This window comes from Muscardinus avellanarius (genome assembly GCF_963383645.1).
Source record: "Muscardinus avellanarius genome assembly, chromosome: 11".
NCBI classification, from domain to species: Eukaryota; Metazoa; Chordata; class Mammalia; order Rodentia; family Gliridae; genus Muscardinus; species Muscardinus avellanarius.
Genome location: NC_137797.1, coordinates 68766791 through 68784550, shown reverse-complemented (window position 1 = coordinate 68784550; position 17760 = coordinate 68766791). Strand labels below are relative to the sequence as shown.

The window sequence follows — 17760 nt, the reverse complement described above, 5'->3', positions numbered from 1 at the left end:
GGCCGGATTCTCTGGGGGTGATGGTCATGTTTGGACCTGTGCAGGTAGGGGAGCATCTCAGAGTTGAGGTTCCTGGTAGGGGCCTGTGCCCTTGATCCCTAGGATGGGAAGATGCATGAGGGGGACCTCTGTGCATCACATCTGGGCTTGGTGGAAGCCTCCAATTGTCAGGGTCTGACATGGGCCCTGTGTGCCTGTGAGTGTTGGGAGTTTTGCATCAGGACCTATGCAGGGGGACACCTGTCCCTGATGGGCAACAGCACATCTGAAGGATCCTGGGTAGGTGGTGGAAGAGCTCTGCCTTCCTGCCGGAGAACAGCTCCTCTGTCTGCCGCCTAAGAGGGGGACTCGCATAGGAAAGTGCAGAGTGTAGGGCCAAAGGGAGATTATCAGAGCACAATTTATATGACCAGAGCTTTATTGGAAACAGGGGACCAAGCGTAAGGCAGGAGAGGGAGCCCAGGCAGCCTGGCAGGGTTCGTCCCTGGGAACTGGAACCGGAAACGCAGCCTTGTCACTGGAGCTGGGTTTGGAAGGCAGGGAAGGCGTGCTGTGGGAGGGTTCCTAGGGCCAATCCATGAGAAGCCACGGACAGCGGAAGTCCTCAGGGCAGCCCGCTTTGGGTTCAAGTGTTTGACTAGGGTGGCGAGAAAACCACGGTCATTTGGACACGACGTGGGAAAAGCCCGGCCCTCCCTGAAGAGACAAAGGGGCGCAGCTGCGGAGCGTGCAGCCCTTCCTCCTCAAGTCTTCGGAGCTCCGGGACCATGGCGGGCACAGGAATTGTGGGCTCGCGATAGGAGCTGGGCGGATGCACAGCGGGGGCGCTACGCGAAGCGCACGGAGCGGCCGCTGCCACAGCCCTGGTTGCAGGGCGCACACAGCCCGGTGCCCACGGCCAGGTTCCCGCTGCATGGTGCGCTGCAGGCGCTGCCCACTACCGGCCGGGAGCCAGAAGCGCAGAGGTCCCCACACACGACTCCGCCCCGGGAGCTGCTGACACCTGCGGGAGGAGGACAGGGCTTAGCCTCCAGCGAGGTCATCGCAGGTGGCCCCTACAAGCGGCAGGAGCCCCCTTTTCTTGCTCAGAGCTCCTCCCCTTGGTTTCTAGCCCTTTCTCTCGGGCTTTCTCACTCCTGGACATCCCCTGTAGTCTAACCCCAAGCATCCTTGCTGCACTGTTAGCCCCGGCCTTCCCTATGGGTAGAAATGGCTATTTAAATTACCATAATCACACTACTCCACCCCCTCTTTCACTTTAGGATTCACAAACTTTGGCCTCCAGCGGGTTTCCTGTTTGTAAATAAAGTTTTATTGGAACCCAGCCCGACCTATTTAGGTATTGCCTATGGCTGTGGCTGCTCTCACATTACAGGGCTGAGTGGCTGAGACAACTGCACTGCTGCAGGTCTAACATATTTACTGTCTGACCCTTTAAGAAAATGTTTGTCTACCTTAACTTCAAACCTATTTTAGAACCCACCCACAGTGTAGATTACTTACAGACATTTATAGCACCAATGCCTTCACACAACCTTGGGACAGCAAAGAGACAAAAATTAGTTGGAGAGAACAAAGTCAATGAAGTCTTTTAACATGCAAATTCCCTCCTCTAAAATATGTTGATGTAAATTACATGCAAATAATAAAAATAATATGAAAACATGCTCCTGGCTCTTGAAGCTCTGTAGCCTTGCTAGGGAGATTGAAGAGATACCCTCCCCACAAGAAGTGCCCTCACCTCTGCTCCTCGCCCTCCAGCAGGCGCCTGTAGGTGGCGATCTCGATGTCCAGGCCCAGCTTGGAGTTCATCACCTCCTGGTACTCCTTGAGCAGGCAGGCCATGTCCTGCTTGGCCTTCTGCAGGGCGCCCTCCAGCTCGGCCAGCTTGCAGCGCGCATCGCTCAGGGCCGCCTCGCCCTGCTGCTCAGACTCTGTCACTGCAGTCTCCAGCTTGGTGTTCTGGGGTACAGGGATTGCAGGGAGGAGAAGGGAATCTTAGTGTCCCAAACACTACCACACTTCAATAGGATCATTAGGTTTCTGTTCTGGACCACTACCCCTCTCAGCTTCTGACCCTCCCTTCCCTCCTCTGGCCAAGACATGAGGACTGTCTAGCATTCCCTGCTCTCACCCAGGAGACTGCATTGACCTTAGTCTCTGGGAAGACTTGCCCAGAGTCTAACTTAAATCCCTCCGCCGCAGGCTGACCGCACTCTCTGCCCGCACGGGAGGGCCCCTTACCTGGCACTTGGCGTTCTCCACCTCGGCCGTCAGCCTCTGGATGATGCGGTTCAGCTCGTTGATCTCCTCCCTGGTGCGGCGCAGGGTCTCCCCATGCCGGATCACCGTGGCCTTCATCTCCTCGCACTGGGGGAGGCAGAGAGGCTCAACATGGGCCAGCCCACCATTCAGGGCACACTGATGACTGTGCAGGTCGTGCAGAGCTCAGCCTCTGAGACCACACATGACAGCCCTGCCCTGCCTCGGCCAGGCAGCTTGGGCCTCTGTCTACCATCCTTAGGGATGAGAGGCAAGACGGAAGGAGCCTGGCTTCTAGCCAGCAGCTGGCATCCTCCCAGTGGCCCGTGGAGGGGGCAGGTGTCCTGAGCCGCTCACCTTGGTGCGGTACCAGGCCTCGGCCTCAGCTCGGCTGCGGGTGGCAATGTCGTCATACTGAGCCTTGATCTCAGCAATGACACAGTCCATGTTCAGGTCCCGGCTGTTGTCCATCTTGACGATGACTGAGGTGTCTGAGATGTGGGCGTGGAGGACGCGAATCTCCTGCAGGAGGATGAAAATTGGAAGAGCTTCTTTGTTCAAAATCCTATCTTTGATAGCACATCCTCTAAGTCCTTCCTTGTCTTTTTTGCCTGCTTCCTCACTGTCTGAAAACCATAGTTCAAGTCACAGTTTAATTCCTAGCCCTGGGACCCCTCCATGTACCTCATGCTGAGTGCCTGAGGCTGAGAGGAGTAGGTGGAAGAGTCCATGTCTGAGGCCAGGTGACTGAGTTCAGCCAGAGCAACCTACTTGATCTTTTGGGTCTAGGGCCAGAGTTTACCAACTTGTGATAACTGTCACCATAGGAACCATGAGCACCAACTTATTCAGGGTACAGATGAGAGGTCACACCCTGCTTCTTCACCCTTGGACAGGGAACCTGCCTTGGTTTTCTCAACTGCCCCGAACTCCTCACCCCTTGCCCTGAGGCTCAGAAGCCAAAATGGTGACAAGTCCTTCCCAAAGACTATCTCACATCCTCCTTGCTGTGTCACTGCTCCGTGCCCCCTCACCTCCTCGTACAGTCTTCTCAGGAAGTCCATCTCCTGGGTCAGCGCCTCCGCATTGGCCTTCAGGTCCGACTTGCGCAGGTAGGCGCAGTCCACGTCCTAATGGGGGAAGATGGGCCGGGAGCTTCACTGCATAGACTACCCAGAGCTGTCATTTCCCTGATGGGAGGGAACCTTTCAGGCCGAGCAAACTCCCTGAGGACTCTCCTGGGGGTCGTCCCAGTGTCCTCTATGTTACTGTGTGCAGGCAAAGCCCGTTACGCAGTTAGTGGGCTCAGGAGCAGGTGTGGGGACGGAGGGGCCCCAGGTTTCCAGGCACTTCCTCTTGGTCCTCTGGAATCACTCCTCCAGACCTACACCTGGCCTCATCACCACAACTTAGGGTCCAGTGTTACAGAGGTCATTTCTAGTGATGCCGAGCACCTCTCGCTCTGGATCTTACAGAGAACCATCTAGATCTGTGGTCAGAAGGGGCTTTGGGGCAAGCCTGTCCTTTCCCAGCCAACAGGACCCAGAGCGAGACCCCCCCACCTCTGTGCTTGTCCTCATGATTGCCCTGCCTTCCTCACACCGAGGTGCTTGGCAGGAAGGAGAGTCAGTTTGGTGGCACAGGTGCAGAGCCATGTTTAAGAGGTGGAGGGATAAGGGTTCCCCACTGCTGCTGGTCTGAGGATGTGGCCCTTCCCTGGCACTCATGCACACATATTTATTGAGGGCCTCTCTATGCTGCCACAGGTCTGAAGGAGGTGGGAAACTGGTGGGCATCTGGGCAAGGCTCTTGCCCTGCCTGAAGCTAGTGTTGTACTCAGATGTCAGGGGCTACCCAGGGAGCTTGTGAGCATTTGGGGCAAGGAGCAGGGGTAAAGCTGGGCTTTGTAACTTAGGGCAGGGGCTGCAGGCCTCGCGGAACTATGGGGTGTGCCCTGCTGTCTGTCTTTGGTTCTGATTTGGGGGGTTCATACGTAAGGGTCACTCACCTTCTTCAGGGTCACAAATTCATTCTCAGCAGTGGCCCTTAGTGCCACTTCCTCTTCATATCTGGGGACAGAAAACACAAGGCTTAGATTTGGGGAGAATAAAAGAGAATGAAGACCCAGGCAAACACATTCCAGGAATTAGACCTGTTGGAGGGGTCATAGGATCAATCAGTGTGGGATAAGAAGGGACCTCGTGTGTCCCTATCCTCTGGGCACTCGGGCTGACCATGCCACCTGAAGCTTTCCTGTCTCAGGGCTTCCACTGCTCATGTGGTCAGGGTGGGTGCCTTCAAAAGTGCATTTTCTCAAGTCTTCTGTTTCTGGGCAGTAACTCCTGGCAGGTGGGGTAGAAAGCCTGCCTCCATTCTCATGTTCCCTTCCCCTCCTCCTCTCTTTCTTACTGCTTCTCCATGGGGCCTAACACAACACCTGGGACACTGAGTGGATGCTCAGTGAATATATGAAAAGTTAATAAAGATATAATGCCGGGCATGGTGGCACACGCTTGTAATCCCAGCATTTGGGAGGCTGAGACAGGAGGATTGTGGTTTGCGGACAGCCTCAGCTACTACTTAGTGAGGCCCTCTGCAACTCAGTGAGACCTTGTTTCAAAGTAAATAATAAAAAATAGGGCTGGGGATGTAGCTCGGATGTAGAATGCCCCTGGGTTCCATCCCCAGTACCGCGGCGCGCGCGCGCGCGCGCGCACACACACACACACACACACACACACAGTTAAATAAATAAAGATATCATGATGAAGTAGCAAAGGCAGCTCAGAATTTGTACAATCTTTCAACTCCCAGCCTGGAAAAGAAACAATCCTCCCTAATATCGTCATTGTTTTCTTCTTGGTGGAAAGTTGCACTTGTTTTGACTTAATCCCATTTTTGTTTCTCCAACCCTCCTCCCCACTGCACTCACTTCTTCTTGTAGCCCTCCAGCACCTCCTGCACGTGGTTGAGCTCAGAGGCCAGCCTCCCGCTGTCGGCCTCCACGCACTCGGCCTCCCGCCTCAGCGTCTCGATGTAGCCCTCGAACAGCGGCTCCAGGTTGCTCTCGCAGCACTTGCGGTTCTGGTAGAACTGCCACTTGGTCTCCAGCAGCTTGTTCTGCTGCTCCAGGAAGCGCACCTGCCGTTGAGGGTGGGGGTGGGAGAAAAGTCCGTGGGAGAGGCCAGCGGCCCTCACCCTCCTTAGAGGAGGGGCAGAGTCAAGACCGAGCTGGAGCGGGCATGGTGGTGCACACCTGTAATCCCAGTAGTTGGGAGGCTAAGACAGGAGGATCACAAGGTCAAAGATAGCTTTAGTGAGGCTCTCAGCAACCTAGCGAGACACTGTTTCTAAACAAGAAAAGGGTTGGGTGTGTAGCTTGGAGGTAGAATGCCCCTGGATTCAATCCCTAGGACACACAAAGGCAGAAGTAGCAGCAAGATGGGGCTGAGGCCAGGGAGGTCAGTGGAGGTCGTGGCCCTGCTGGGCTCTCCTGGCTTTAGGATGCACTTGGAGAATCTGTTTCATGACTGCTGTTCAGGCCCGAGTGAAGGTCTGTCCAGGTTACAGACCTTCACTGGGTGGGAGGAGTATGCAAATGAGAGGCACGCAGGCTGTGCTGGGTTACTGCTGGGCCAGGGAGTGCCAGTCAGGGAGGGTTCCATGGAAGAAGGGATGCAGAGTGGAGTTGGGAGGGATGGCGTACAGGAAGCCTTCTGCCATGAGCTCCCTCATGGTCTAGCCTCACCTATGGACATTCAGGGGCCAGTGCGGCTTGGTAGTGCACATCTAACTGGACAAGGTGGGAAGGGCTTCCTTGCAGGGAAGGCAGAAGGTTAGGCCCTTGCTGAGCAGAAGGCCTGAGGTCTGAAGAGGCCTGGGGAGTGTGGGGTATGGCCTAGGTGGCCTATGCTCATATGTTGGACACCGCATTATACATCTCTGGACTGGCAGGCAGTGCAGATGGGGAAGGTTTCAGCAGACAGGGAAGGTAAAGCTGCCATTCCTCATTGGCTGTCATTTAAACTGGGTAGTTATAATGGCAGTGATACGCTGTGCTGGCCAGGAAGTGTCAGCAAATAAGATGAGACCCTTTGGCCTCCAGCTTCCCACTTCTCAGATGTCTGCACTGGAGTCAAGATGTCTCCTGCATTTTAGCCTTGGGACCCTTTCCATCCAACTCCATGAAAGTAGTTAGGAATTCCCATGTTGTAACTTCTACAGATGGGGAACAGAGACTGTTGGTACTGTATGGGATTATTTTTGGTGGTCTTGGCTGACAGGATCTCTCATGGCTGCCTTTTCAAAGTCATGGCTAGCTCACACACTCCACTCCACCCAGGCCTAGCGGGAAGGGTGCTGGGGTGGAGAGGGTGGGTTACTAAGCAGCATCACACAGTGAATCAGAGGGGTCAGGGTGTGGCGCTCAGGCTGGGCCAGGCCCTTTCCACACTTCGCTCCTTGGTCACCTTTCCAGGGTACAGTACCTGCAGAGGTGGCCAGTCTCTGCTGGAGGAAAATGCGGACAGCTGGGGCCCCAAGCTTTGTATCCTCCAGCCCTAGGAGTCTGGGGAGCTGGGGAGAGGCTGGGCCTGGAGTCCTGCTCTGGATCCTCTTCTTGTGGCCTTTGGGTAGACACCTGCCCCTTTCCCGCCATCTTTCTCTTCCGCATACACTCAAAGGACTGCACGTCTGCAGCAATCCTCAGATATCAACCCTTTGCAGGCTGCCAGGATTTTGCCATCCCCTTATGCTATTTTACACGTATGAAGCCTACAAAAATTTCACTCAATGAATCTATAAATAGCTTTGCTCAACATTTATGCCTATATTTGAACTTACCATGGCTGTAAAACTAGTATTGATAGGCACATGTAAGGAGTCCACAAAACATTACATTCTCGCCAGAACTATTGTCCCAGACAGCTTGGCCTCACTACCTCCACATGCATCAAGTTTGCTCTCTATAAAAAGCAGATGGGGCCGGGTGTGGTGGTCCACGCTTGTAATCCCAGCATTCAGGAGGCTGAGACAAGAGGATCGCGGTTCCCGGCCAGCCTCAGCTACTTAGTGAGGTCCTTTGCAACTCAGTGAGACTTGTTTCAAAATAAAGAATAAAAAATAGGGTTGGGGGTGTAGCTTGGAGGTAGAATGCCCCTGGGTTCCATCCCCAGTAACGTAAAAAAAAAAAAAAAAAAAAGAAAGAAACACCCCACAACAAACAAACAAACAAAAAACAGAAGGGGGAGCAAGGATGAGAAATCAAAGATAATATATTCCAATGAGATTTTCTCCAGGCATTTTAAGGAAGAAACAGGCATGGAAGGGCATGAACTTTCTCATCAGATGTTTTAATATTACTTAATGCCAGGGGTACTTAAATCATGTGACATAGCGAGCCCCCACTTCTAAAAAGACTGTCCTGAGGATTCCCATCTCCTCCCTGAATGTCCGGCTCAGGAGGGCGCGGTGAGGACACCCACCTTGTCGATGAAGGCGGCGAACCTGCTGTTGAGGCACTTGATCTGCTCCTTCTCCTCATGCTTCACGCACTGCGCGTTGGGGTCGATGTCCAGGTTGAGGGGCGCCAGCAGGCTCTCGTTGACCGACACGGTGGTGATGCAGGGCGGGCTGGGGCCGCACACGCCGCCAGAGCGGTAGCCGAAGCTGCGCCCGCAGGAGCCGGAGCGGAAGGCCCCGCAGACGCTGCGGCTGCCGAAGCCCCCTGCGATGCCGCGGTAGCAGGAGATGCCGCGGTAGGGGGCGGCGGTGATGCAGCAGCGGCCGGGCCGGGGCCCGCAGGCCGAGGCGCAGCTGAAGGCGCTGACGCCGCAGGGGCCACCGACGCGGGAGAAACAGGACATGGTGCAGCTTCGGCAGGGGCGGGGCAGACTGGACCCCGAAGCCCGCTCTGGCCTTATATGGCGGCCCGTGGGCCCCGGGAGGGAGCTCGCCGCCCAGGCGTTTATGAGCTTGGAGGGCTCGGCCCTCGCACCTCGCAGAACCGGGAATCAAAGCGGGCCGGGCCGCCCGGCAGCCCCCATAAAACGGCGTTCACCTCCGCCCGTGCTTTATGGGGCCGGGAAGCGCCAGGTCGAGGTGCGGGCGGAACCCCTCTGCCTCTCCGCTGGGACTCGGCCCCGCAGCTCTGTAGCGCTGGGTTATTGGCTCCATCCCTGGGCAGGGCGGCTGGGCACACCCTGTCCCCACTCGGGTCCTAGCCCTGCCTGTGCCCCTGCTTTGAGGGATGGCAAACCGCACGTGTGGGGGCCAGTGTGTGTGTGTGTGTGTGTGTGTAGGGTGGGACCTCTGAAGCCAGGAGCGTGTTCACAACGTGACCTCGGATAGGCCAATAACCTTCCTGGGCCTCAGTTTCCTTGCAGGCAGAGCAGGGATAATAATAGTACCCATTCAAGAGCTGTGTGGAGGGACTAATGAGATAATGGACCAGAAAGCATTCCAGGCCCTAGCTAGCATTAGGGAGAGCTCCATAAATGTTTGTTTATTTATTTGTTCTACTTATTTTACTACTATTAGTTTGTCATTCCACCTGAGTCCCTTTGGGCACAAACTTTCTCCCTTCTCTTTTTCAGAACTCTGCTCATGCCTCCTCTCCCAGTACGCGTCCCTCTTAACCTGAGCAATGCTCTATTCAACTCTCCACTCATCTTGGGGAGGGGAAGGGAGTCGTATTTAAGGAATGCCAATTATGTGCCATTTCTGATTTCTGATACGTTATTTCTTCAAACTCCCGGGGCACCCTTCTGAGGCTGGTATTATTGTGCCCGCTCACCTATTAGGAAGGGGAGTTTGGAGTGGTGGAAGGAGTTAAGGTCTTACATGGAAGGCTTCCTAGAGGAGTGGAGTCAGGGTCAGAGGTGACTCCACGCTGGCCTCTCCCAGGGTTCGAGTCTCTGGGGGCTGAGCCAGGGCTGAGTTCTTGGGGGCAGGAGCATTGACAGCTGGCTCTGGCTCTTAGAGAGATGGCCCGATCCAAAGCTTCTCCTCAGCTGATGCTTGGTCATGGCCACTAACTCCAGAAGGACATAACCTGTCATAAAGAGGCTAATTATATGTCCAGTTATTGGCAGAAGAAACCCGAGTGTGTGCCCGGCAGCTGGCATTAAAGAACAGCTTGCAAGTTACCTGAGCTTCCTTTGCTTTAAAGATGGGTTGTTCCTGTGCATACGGTAATTAAAGCCTGGCACTCAGAGGTCATCAAGGCCAGCCAGGCTCTGGCTGCCTGCCTCCTCATTTCTAAGGAGTGTCCCTATCATTGCCTTTGCTATCTTTTCCACCTTTGCATGGGCTGGGATTCCTTCTGTCCAGCCTTGTTCTGTTTCGTAGCAGTTTAAGCCCCAAAGCAGTTTCCTGCAGAAGACGGAGCCCAAGTCCAAGGTGTCCTGTGCCTCCACGCCCAGCTGCGGTAGGGGCGCCCGCTGTATGCCTGTGTGACGAATGTTTGCCTGCACGATTAAGTATTTCTATCCCAATTCTCTTTTGTGAGGAGTGGTATTGGGGGTTTCTTCCTTGGGATTTCTTCTGCAAATGGACTTCCTTTGAAGCATGAGGGATTTCAGTCAGACTTATGGAGACACTGATTCTTGCTTGGCCTCTGCCTAGGTTTAGGTGGGGGGATGGAGCAGACCTTCTGTGCCTTCATGAACAATACAGATGTTAGTAGCCAGTCTTTGTCCACACAGCTGGTTAAGTGCATGTGAATCCAGAGAGAGGGGAGAGCTGTGGGCCCAGCTGACCTGCTAAGAACATAACCCGAAGTGAACCGAAGTCAAAGGTTTGACATCTTATCCACAGTGGTCACCCAGAATGCTGGCACTGGTGTCTCAGGGAAACATGCTCCCTGGTAGCCCCCTCGCCATTCCTGAATCTCGAGATGAGAATTGGGCTTAAGCACGAGAACTTTCAGATCCAATCGAGAACGGACATGCTGATAGGAGGGTAGGTGATCACAGATGCTTGGAATAGGAGGGCTTCTCCATTTGCAGCCAGATCTTCTAGAAATCAGCCCTCTGCCCCTTTTATTCCTAGTACACCAATCTACGAATGAAAAGCTGGTATCATGACTTGGTCATTGTTGTGTTTAAAATTTTAGGTTAAAGTTTTATAACAAAGTGTGCTATGAGAGTGCAGTGCGGTGTAGTTGCTAAGAAATTGCTTAAACTAATAATGTTGATCAATAGTATTTTTTAAGTTAAATAGTCCTAAATAATTTTAAACTTTAAGTCTACCTATTAGTTGAGGGCACCCGCCCTAGCTGAGAGTATCTGCCTGAGTCCGGGTCGCATACCTTAGATAAGAGACCCTCTCTCAAGTGACCTTCTCTCCTGTGACCCTGTTATCTTCGGGAACATCTGTGTGCTTTGTGTAGCTGCTTTAATGTATAGAGTTGTAAATGTTAAAAGTCAAGGCTGATGTAATAAGAATGACTTTGCAACACAATAGTAGATAAGATACCCCTACCCCTACCCTATTATCTTAAAAATGGTCTGTACAAGTTACCTTATTGGATGGAAGCTGTAAATTCAAAAAGCGTCATCAATGATGTAACAGACTTGCAAGATGTTGTATAAACCCCCCCCCCCCAAATGGCGATCTTGGCCCTTGCCGCTTATATGGAGACACATGCGCTTGGGTCCAGGTTCGAACCTGTAATATAGTGTGGCTTGACAGACTAATAGTTGGCTGTGGACAGTTACGTTTGCTACAACAGTCATCATGGCTCTTCTTTACCCCTCAGGGGTCCCAGGAGCCAATTCAGCGCCCAACAGAGACCAGACCCAGAGCATGAAGGAGGCAGCTGTGGTCCCTAGGCAGGGCCAACATGCACACAGGAGCAGGGGCCTGGCTATAATGGAGATACACCATGCTGTGGGGACTTTGACTCCAGCACAGGGCTTGGGGCTGAGGTAGCAGATGATACTTGGGTTGGACCTGAAGAATGTGAGGAACTGGAAGTGCCAAGATGAGGGAGGGAGGAGGACTCAGGCTGAGGGAATGGCATAAGCCAAGACGCCAAGCGAGGGAGGCCAGAGCATGATCAGGGAATGATAGGCAGCCCTCTGTGGCTGAAACACAGGATGTTTTCATGATGAGGGCAGAGGATGGATGTACTTGGACACTGGGTGGGTTGGACTTAGGGCATCAAGCTTGGCCTGGGGTGGACCATGCCTACAGAAGTGTGGGAGAGAATGGGACATGGGATAGTATACGGGGGTGTTTAAGTGTGAAAGTGTGTGTGTGTGTGTGTGTGTGTGTGTGTGTGTGTGTGTCCACTTCTGATAACTTCATTATGAAACATCTTAAACATTAATGTGCCCATTTCAAAAATACATTTCTTGTCCATTGTATAGCAGTCAAAGTGTCTTTGGAATCAGACATACATCAGCTCTGCCCCTTACAGTCTGGGCAAAAGCATATGTTCAACCTCTCTGAGCCTTAGTTTCCCTAGTATCTAGAACTGAGGTAATAAAACTTGCCAGGCGCGCTCCAAGGATAAAGTGCGGTGTGCGGATAAAGCCTTAGCTCAATGACAGGTGCATAGCGAGTGGTCAGTACATTGCGGCTGCCTGTCCTGGCCACCATCCAGAGCCCTGTGTCCTGGCTGCTCTTCCAGGTCTCGGGACCGTGGCCTATTGCACACAGATGCTCTCCTGGCTGGGAATCCCTAATGCTGCCCCTCATTTCAGTTTCTGGTGGGCCAGTCACAGGGCTTATGGGATGGCTCCCCAGACAACAGAGAACAGCTGGAGAGTGTGGCCCTGTGCTTTGGGTAAAACTGAGGAAGAGTTTGTATGGTGTGGAGTAATAATCTTGAAGCACACTGGAAGGACTGGAGGTGGGGAGTCTTAGGGACCCAGATATTTGGACCCCTTGATTCAGGTGCTCATCCACACCCCCAAGTTCAAGGGCCCTGCAGCCAGAAGAGCTGAACAAAGAACTGTTCAGGCTCTTGGGCTGACCTTCCCAATGGGGGTGGACACACCCCCGTTGGCTGGGCAGGGGCCAAGTGTTTCAGGTTACCTTCAGGACTTAGCACAAGGGCCTGCCTGGGGAGCCCCTGAAGGCTCTTTCTCTCAGGCTGCCAGGGTGTACCTCCTGGAGTGAGGATAGTTGGCCCTTTGTCCTTGGACAGAGATCAGCTTGTAACCAAAACTGAAAGACTGAGGTTCTGAGTCTGGCAGACAGCTGGAAAGGAAGCCAGCCTCCTCTTCCCTTCCTTAATTGCTTCACAAAGTGTTAAGTCTCTGGGACCTGCTGACTTTGGCCGCTTGGGCACGCATGAGCCCTCCGCTGAGGAGGAAGTGCAGGTGGGATTTCAGAATTGCCAGAGTGTAGGATTATGCAAAGCCCCATCTTGATGATGTTACTTACCTCAGGAGAGAGGAGAAATGACTGTGCAAGTTCCCAAGTCCCTAAAGGTGACAAAATGGCCACTCTACAAGGTGAGTCAGACAGATCTGGGGCCTGGGTTTCTTAGAGGGGCCAGCAGTGATGGAAAAGTCAGAATCCTTTCCTTCCTCCTCTGGCTCCATTTTCTTCAGCCTGAGTCACCATGACTTGTGGATCGTCTGGCTCAAGCTCCTGTAGTGGAGCCTGCAAGTCCTGCTCCTGGAGGAGCACTCAGAGACCCAGTTCTGGCTGCACCTTAAGCTGTCCTTTGGCCTGCAGGTAGCTCCCTACCATGGCCTCTACTGCTGCCACTGCTTCACTGGCTGGGAGGGGGTGGCTTCATCAGCCTCTGGGTCTGTGGGGCCTTGCACACTGGCTTCAACTACTGCTCTGGTGGTATGTGCGGGCCCAGATCCCCTGCGTCCACACTGTGCCAGTCAATGAGATCTTGCTTGTACACTTGCTTAACCTGGAGATCCACCCCAACATGCAATGCATGTAGCACTAGAAGTGGGTGTTCCAGGTTGCACCCCTCCTGAGCCTTTACTTCCTGGGCTGAGCACTGAAGGGGTAGTCAGGGACAGGAGAAATCTGGTCCAGAGAAACTCTCAGTCTGATGGAGGAAGAGGAGACATCCAGGGCACAGACAGACATAGATGAGAACAGGGCAGGGGCTTATCTCTGGCAGGCATGGGGAAGGACTTGATCATGGGACATTTGGACTAATACTCACAGCCATCTTGAATGACAGGTGCTCTGCAGTGTGCATCAGAAGGTGGGGAGTGGAAAGGCTGCTGTAGAAGCTGGGGTGATGGACTTTCCAGGACACTGGGGTGATGGCTGTTCCCATGGGTGGCAGGTGCGCTTCCCGAAGTAGCAGAACAAGCTGCTGGAGACCAAGTGGCAGTTCTACCAGAACCACAAGTGCTGCGAGAGCAACCTGGAGCCGCTGTTTGAAGGCTTCCCTGAGACTCTCAGGCAGGAGGCCGAGTGTGTGGAGGCCGACAGCAGGAGGCTGTCCTTGGAGCTCAATGTGCAGCAGGGCTGCATGAAGAAGCGGGGAAGGTCTACCTCCCTCGGAAGGGGTGTCTGATGTGACAACTGGGGAGTAGCCAGACACATTGGCTTTAGAAACGTCTTCCTTCGTCAGCCCCCTTTTGTAGCCAGTTTCATGGCAGTGACAGGAAGAAAAAAGGAGGCAGAGAAGCTGAAATGGCAGCTTAGAACTTTCCCCCATTTCATTATAAATTTCTCAGGATAGGAGCCATCTGCCCATCCCTCCATCACCCACTTATCCATGTGTCCGTCTGCCCATCACCTATCCATCCATCCATCCATCCATCCATCATCCATCCATCCATCCACCCATCATCCTTCCATCCATCCATCCATCCTTCCATCCTTCCATCCATCATCCGTCCCATACATCTCTTCTAGTACTCACTCTGTTCATTACTGTGCTGGGTACTTGTATATGAAGACAAATCAACACCTCTGTCCCTTGGTTCACATCCACTGTATCCTGTTGCCAATTCCAACCATTTCCCTTGATCTAAGCTCAGGTAAGTGACTTTATTATGTTAAAATAATAACAAGACCAAGATCTTTAAAATGAGTAATGTCTATTAAAGTTAGAGGGTATTAAAATACCATTATTGTTGTGAATGGGGGATGTTTCATGCATGGGGAAGGGAGATGGATGAGAGGATGTTTCAGATATCCTCAGGGAGGGATGTGACAGGTCAGGACGGTTACTAGCCAGATCACTAAATGATTTCACTTGTTCTCAATCTTTTTCTCTCTTCTGTAGGTACAAAGAGGAGGCGGCTCTGAGTACCATGGCAGAGGATGAGCTGGTAGGAATCAAGCAGGTAAGTAGGCGTGCGTGTGGACCAGCAGCCTGGGGTTCTGGCAGGCCCCAGCCATGAAAGGGCATTTTCCCCACACCCCAGTAGGTCCACAGGGCAGGAATTCTCTGGATATTACTATACAGAGAGGCCCAGAGAGATGAAAGAACTCTCTAAGGTCACTTGAAAAATCTTGCTGGAATTGGAGAAAGAGCATATTAGCTGTCTCCCAGCTTCTGGACCCATACCTCTGATCTACTTTGTAGGGCTAGGAATGAGACTGAGGGAGAGAAGTCCCCTACGGGTGCAAGGGAGACCTGCAGGCCAGTGCCCGTGGTCTGCTGGAGATCATCAGCCTCCTGAGCACCTTGCATGAGGAGGACAACACTGAGCAGGGAGGACACCTGTCACCCCACTCCTCCCTCTATCCCAGGCCAGCCCATGTACAAAGGGAACAGAGCAGCCTGGTGGTCTCCAGGGCTTTGGTGGGCGTGTGTGTGTGTGTGTGTGTGTGTGTGTGTGTGTGTGTGTGTGTGTGTTTGCGTGCTTGTAGAACAAAGGAATAGCGGAGGAAAGTGGGCTGTGCTCTACTTGTCCCTGCATGGCGTATGTGATGTGAATGGCGGTCGGCTCCACAGGAGTTCTCTGTTCTCCACGTTCACATCTCAGACACCTGTCATCTCAAGATCAACAGCAGCTGGGACCTGAACATGCTCTGCACTGTGACTGAGATCAAAGCTCAGTATGCTGACACTGTTGCCCGTAGCAGGGCTGGGCTGAGTTCTAGTACCACAGCAAGTGAGCAGCTCAGGACATCTGCCTCCGACATGTGGCACTGGAGGGATTGAGAGGGACCTCTTAGCAAGGCTTCTTTTTTTCTGTAGTCTTCCTCCCTGGACAAGCAGTCATCTCCTTCCCAGGGAATGTGTAAGATATCAGTTTTTTTTTTTTTTTTTTTTTTTTTTTTTTTTTTTTTTTGCACCAGCAGGGCAGGCACACAGGTCTGTGCAGGCTGCAGACACACACTGAGATGTTGTTCATATTGTTTGTGTTGATGGCACCTTCTTAGTTGTGTAGTGTCCAATTTGTGGGGCTGTCCATGGTGGACCTTGGCATCTTGAGCCTCAGGAGCCTCTCTGCCTCCCCCAGTGTGAGGAGATGAAGGCCGCGGTGATCCGGCATGGGGAGCCCCTGAGCCATACCAGGGAGGAGATCAGCGAGCTGAACTACATCATCCAGAGGCTGACAGCAGAGGCAGGTGCCAGGAAAGGGCAGCTGTGCCCACCCAGTGCTACACAGCCAGCCTGGCCTTATTTGGATCTCATCACTGGTTTGGCCATCCATTTGCCTGACTAGATTCCCCAGCTTTGGTCACTCTAGGCAATCCAGGTGAACATGGCAGGAAGCCTTGTTTTTGGCATGTTCTCAGCAGGTGGGAGATACTGGACACATGCAATGACCAGAAAGACCCAGAGACCATAACCCATTTGCCCTCTCCTGGGCCCAAGAACACCAAGCTGGAGACCGCAGTGACCCAGTCTGAGCAGCAGGGCGAGGTGGCCCTCAGTGACGCCCACTGCAAGCTGGCTGAGCTGGAGGGTGCCCTGCAGAAGGCCAAGCAGGACATGGCCTGCCTGCTCAAGGAGTACCAGGAGGTGATGAACTCCAAGCTGGGCCTGGACATCGAGATCGCCACCTATAGGTGCCTGCTGGAGGAGCAGAGGTGGGTGCCCTTAAACTGCATGGGGGACCCGGAGCCTCATTTGCATAGATGCACCTCAGTTTTGCTCTACCACTGACCCCACCACCACCACTTCTGCTCCTGGTTTGGAACCCTCTCAGGGTGCCTTCTTTCCCTGAGGGGACCTCAGAGGTAGTTGTAGTTGAGGTCGATTGCCAATAGGCCCTTGCATGATTTAGTTAGGGATGATGGTGTGCCTGTAAATGTTTAACAACTGGTAAATGACAACTGATTATCTGGGGTGCAAAAATAGAAAAGGCCTTGGATTTATAGCATTTGCTGATTTTAAAGGTGTTAATACTTCTATTGAAGCTGGTTTTAGACTACCACTGTGATTTCATGTGGATTTGATTAGAAGTGTGTTTAATAGGCTATTATGAAGTGGTTCTAGAGTATCATTGCTTAGGAGCCAGGATAAAAAGAGGCCTCCCACTGAAAGGACAAATAGAAAGAGGTATTCTTCTTAGATCTTTGGAAATCTTGAGTCCCAGGGAAACTGGATTGTTCAAGATTACATCTCCCAGCGATGGGGTGAGGAAGCTGTCTGGAACTGATTTCTTGGGGTGGCGAGAGATCACACTCATCCTGCATTCCAGCCAGCCACACTTCCCAGAGGGATCAGGGTGGCATACCCCTTGTGCTTTGGGGGGCATGGTTGGGAGATGCTGAACCTTTGGGGGTGCTGGGCCCAAGATCTTTTCTCCTCCAACTTTTTGGGAGGGGCATGGGTGGCTGGGTGCAGAGCTGGTGACCATGTGATTTCTGAGATCATTGTCAGGAGTTGATGCTCAGGGCTAAAGCTGATCTTTCTTTTTGGTCCTAGGCTGTATAAGGGCATCAGTGCTATGAATATCTGTGGGTAATTCTGGCCCTGAAGGGAGACACTGAGATGAGACAGCAGGAAGAACTTTCCTTAGCTCTGACTCTGAGGGTGGTTTCATTCATACACAGTCAGAGAGGGAGCTGGTTGCTGGATCTTGAGTAGAATAATTCCTCACTTCAGACTTATTAGAGTTTCAGTATTATTTTTCTTGTCATAGGAAGATCTCATTTTCTCCTGACCCCAACACCGTTGTTTATATTCAAGATGTCAAGACACTTTTCTGAATTAAAACACGTTTCATCAGTATGGTTGTCCCTTGGGGAGGTCATCCTAAAATCAGTTGCAAAATAGGTTATGAAAAGAGTGAGACTAAACCAGATGGACTCCCTCCCCCTGGGACAGATCACAGGGATGCCTGTTGTCTTCCTCTCTGCTCACAGAAATGAACAGGAGACAGCATCTTGGGTGCTCTTGGAGGTAGCAAGGGTGCTCTTGAATTGTATTAGATGGGGTTGTTTGGGACTAGCTCCCCACCCGTGGCCAAAGGTTTGAATTTGTCCCTGTGTAGGTGTGTGTAGCTCCCAGCTGGAGTTGTTGGCAGGGCCTCTTGGCCACCAGTGATGGTGGTTCTAGAGTATCATTGGTTAGGAAGCGAATGCCTGTGGCATCAGGTCCTG

General features: G+C 52.7%; 1 protein-coding gene across 1 annotated transcript; it reads right to left on the bottom strand.

The window, feature by feature from the left end:
* Positions 1 to 827: 827 nt before the first annotated feature.
* LOC308270148 (keratin, type II cuticular Hb1-like) lies at positions 828 to 8126 on the bottom strand (the record flags this gene model as incomplete). The annotated part of the gene is made up of 9 exons (XM_080705882.1): positions 828 to 1003; positions 1504 to 1535; positions 1742 to 1962; positions 2245 to 2370; positions 2620 to 2784; positions 3297 to 3392; positions 4271 to 4331; positions 5195 to 5403; positions 7746 to 8126. The coding sequence occupies 9 exons, from the start codon at positions 8124 to 8126 to the stop codon at positions 828 to 830; spliced, it is 1467 nt and encodes a 488-aa protein (XP_080562008.1).
* Positions 8127 to 17760: the final 9634 nt, after the last annotated feature.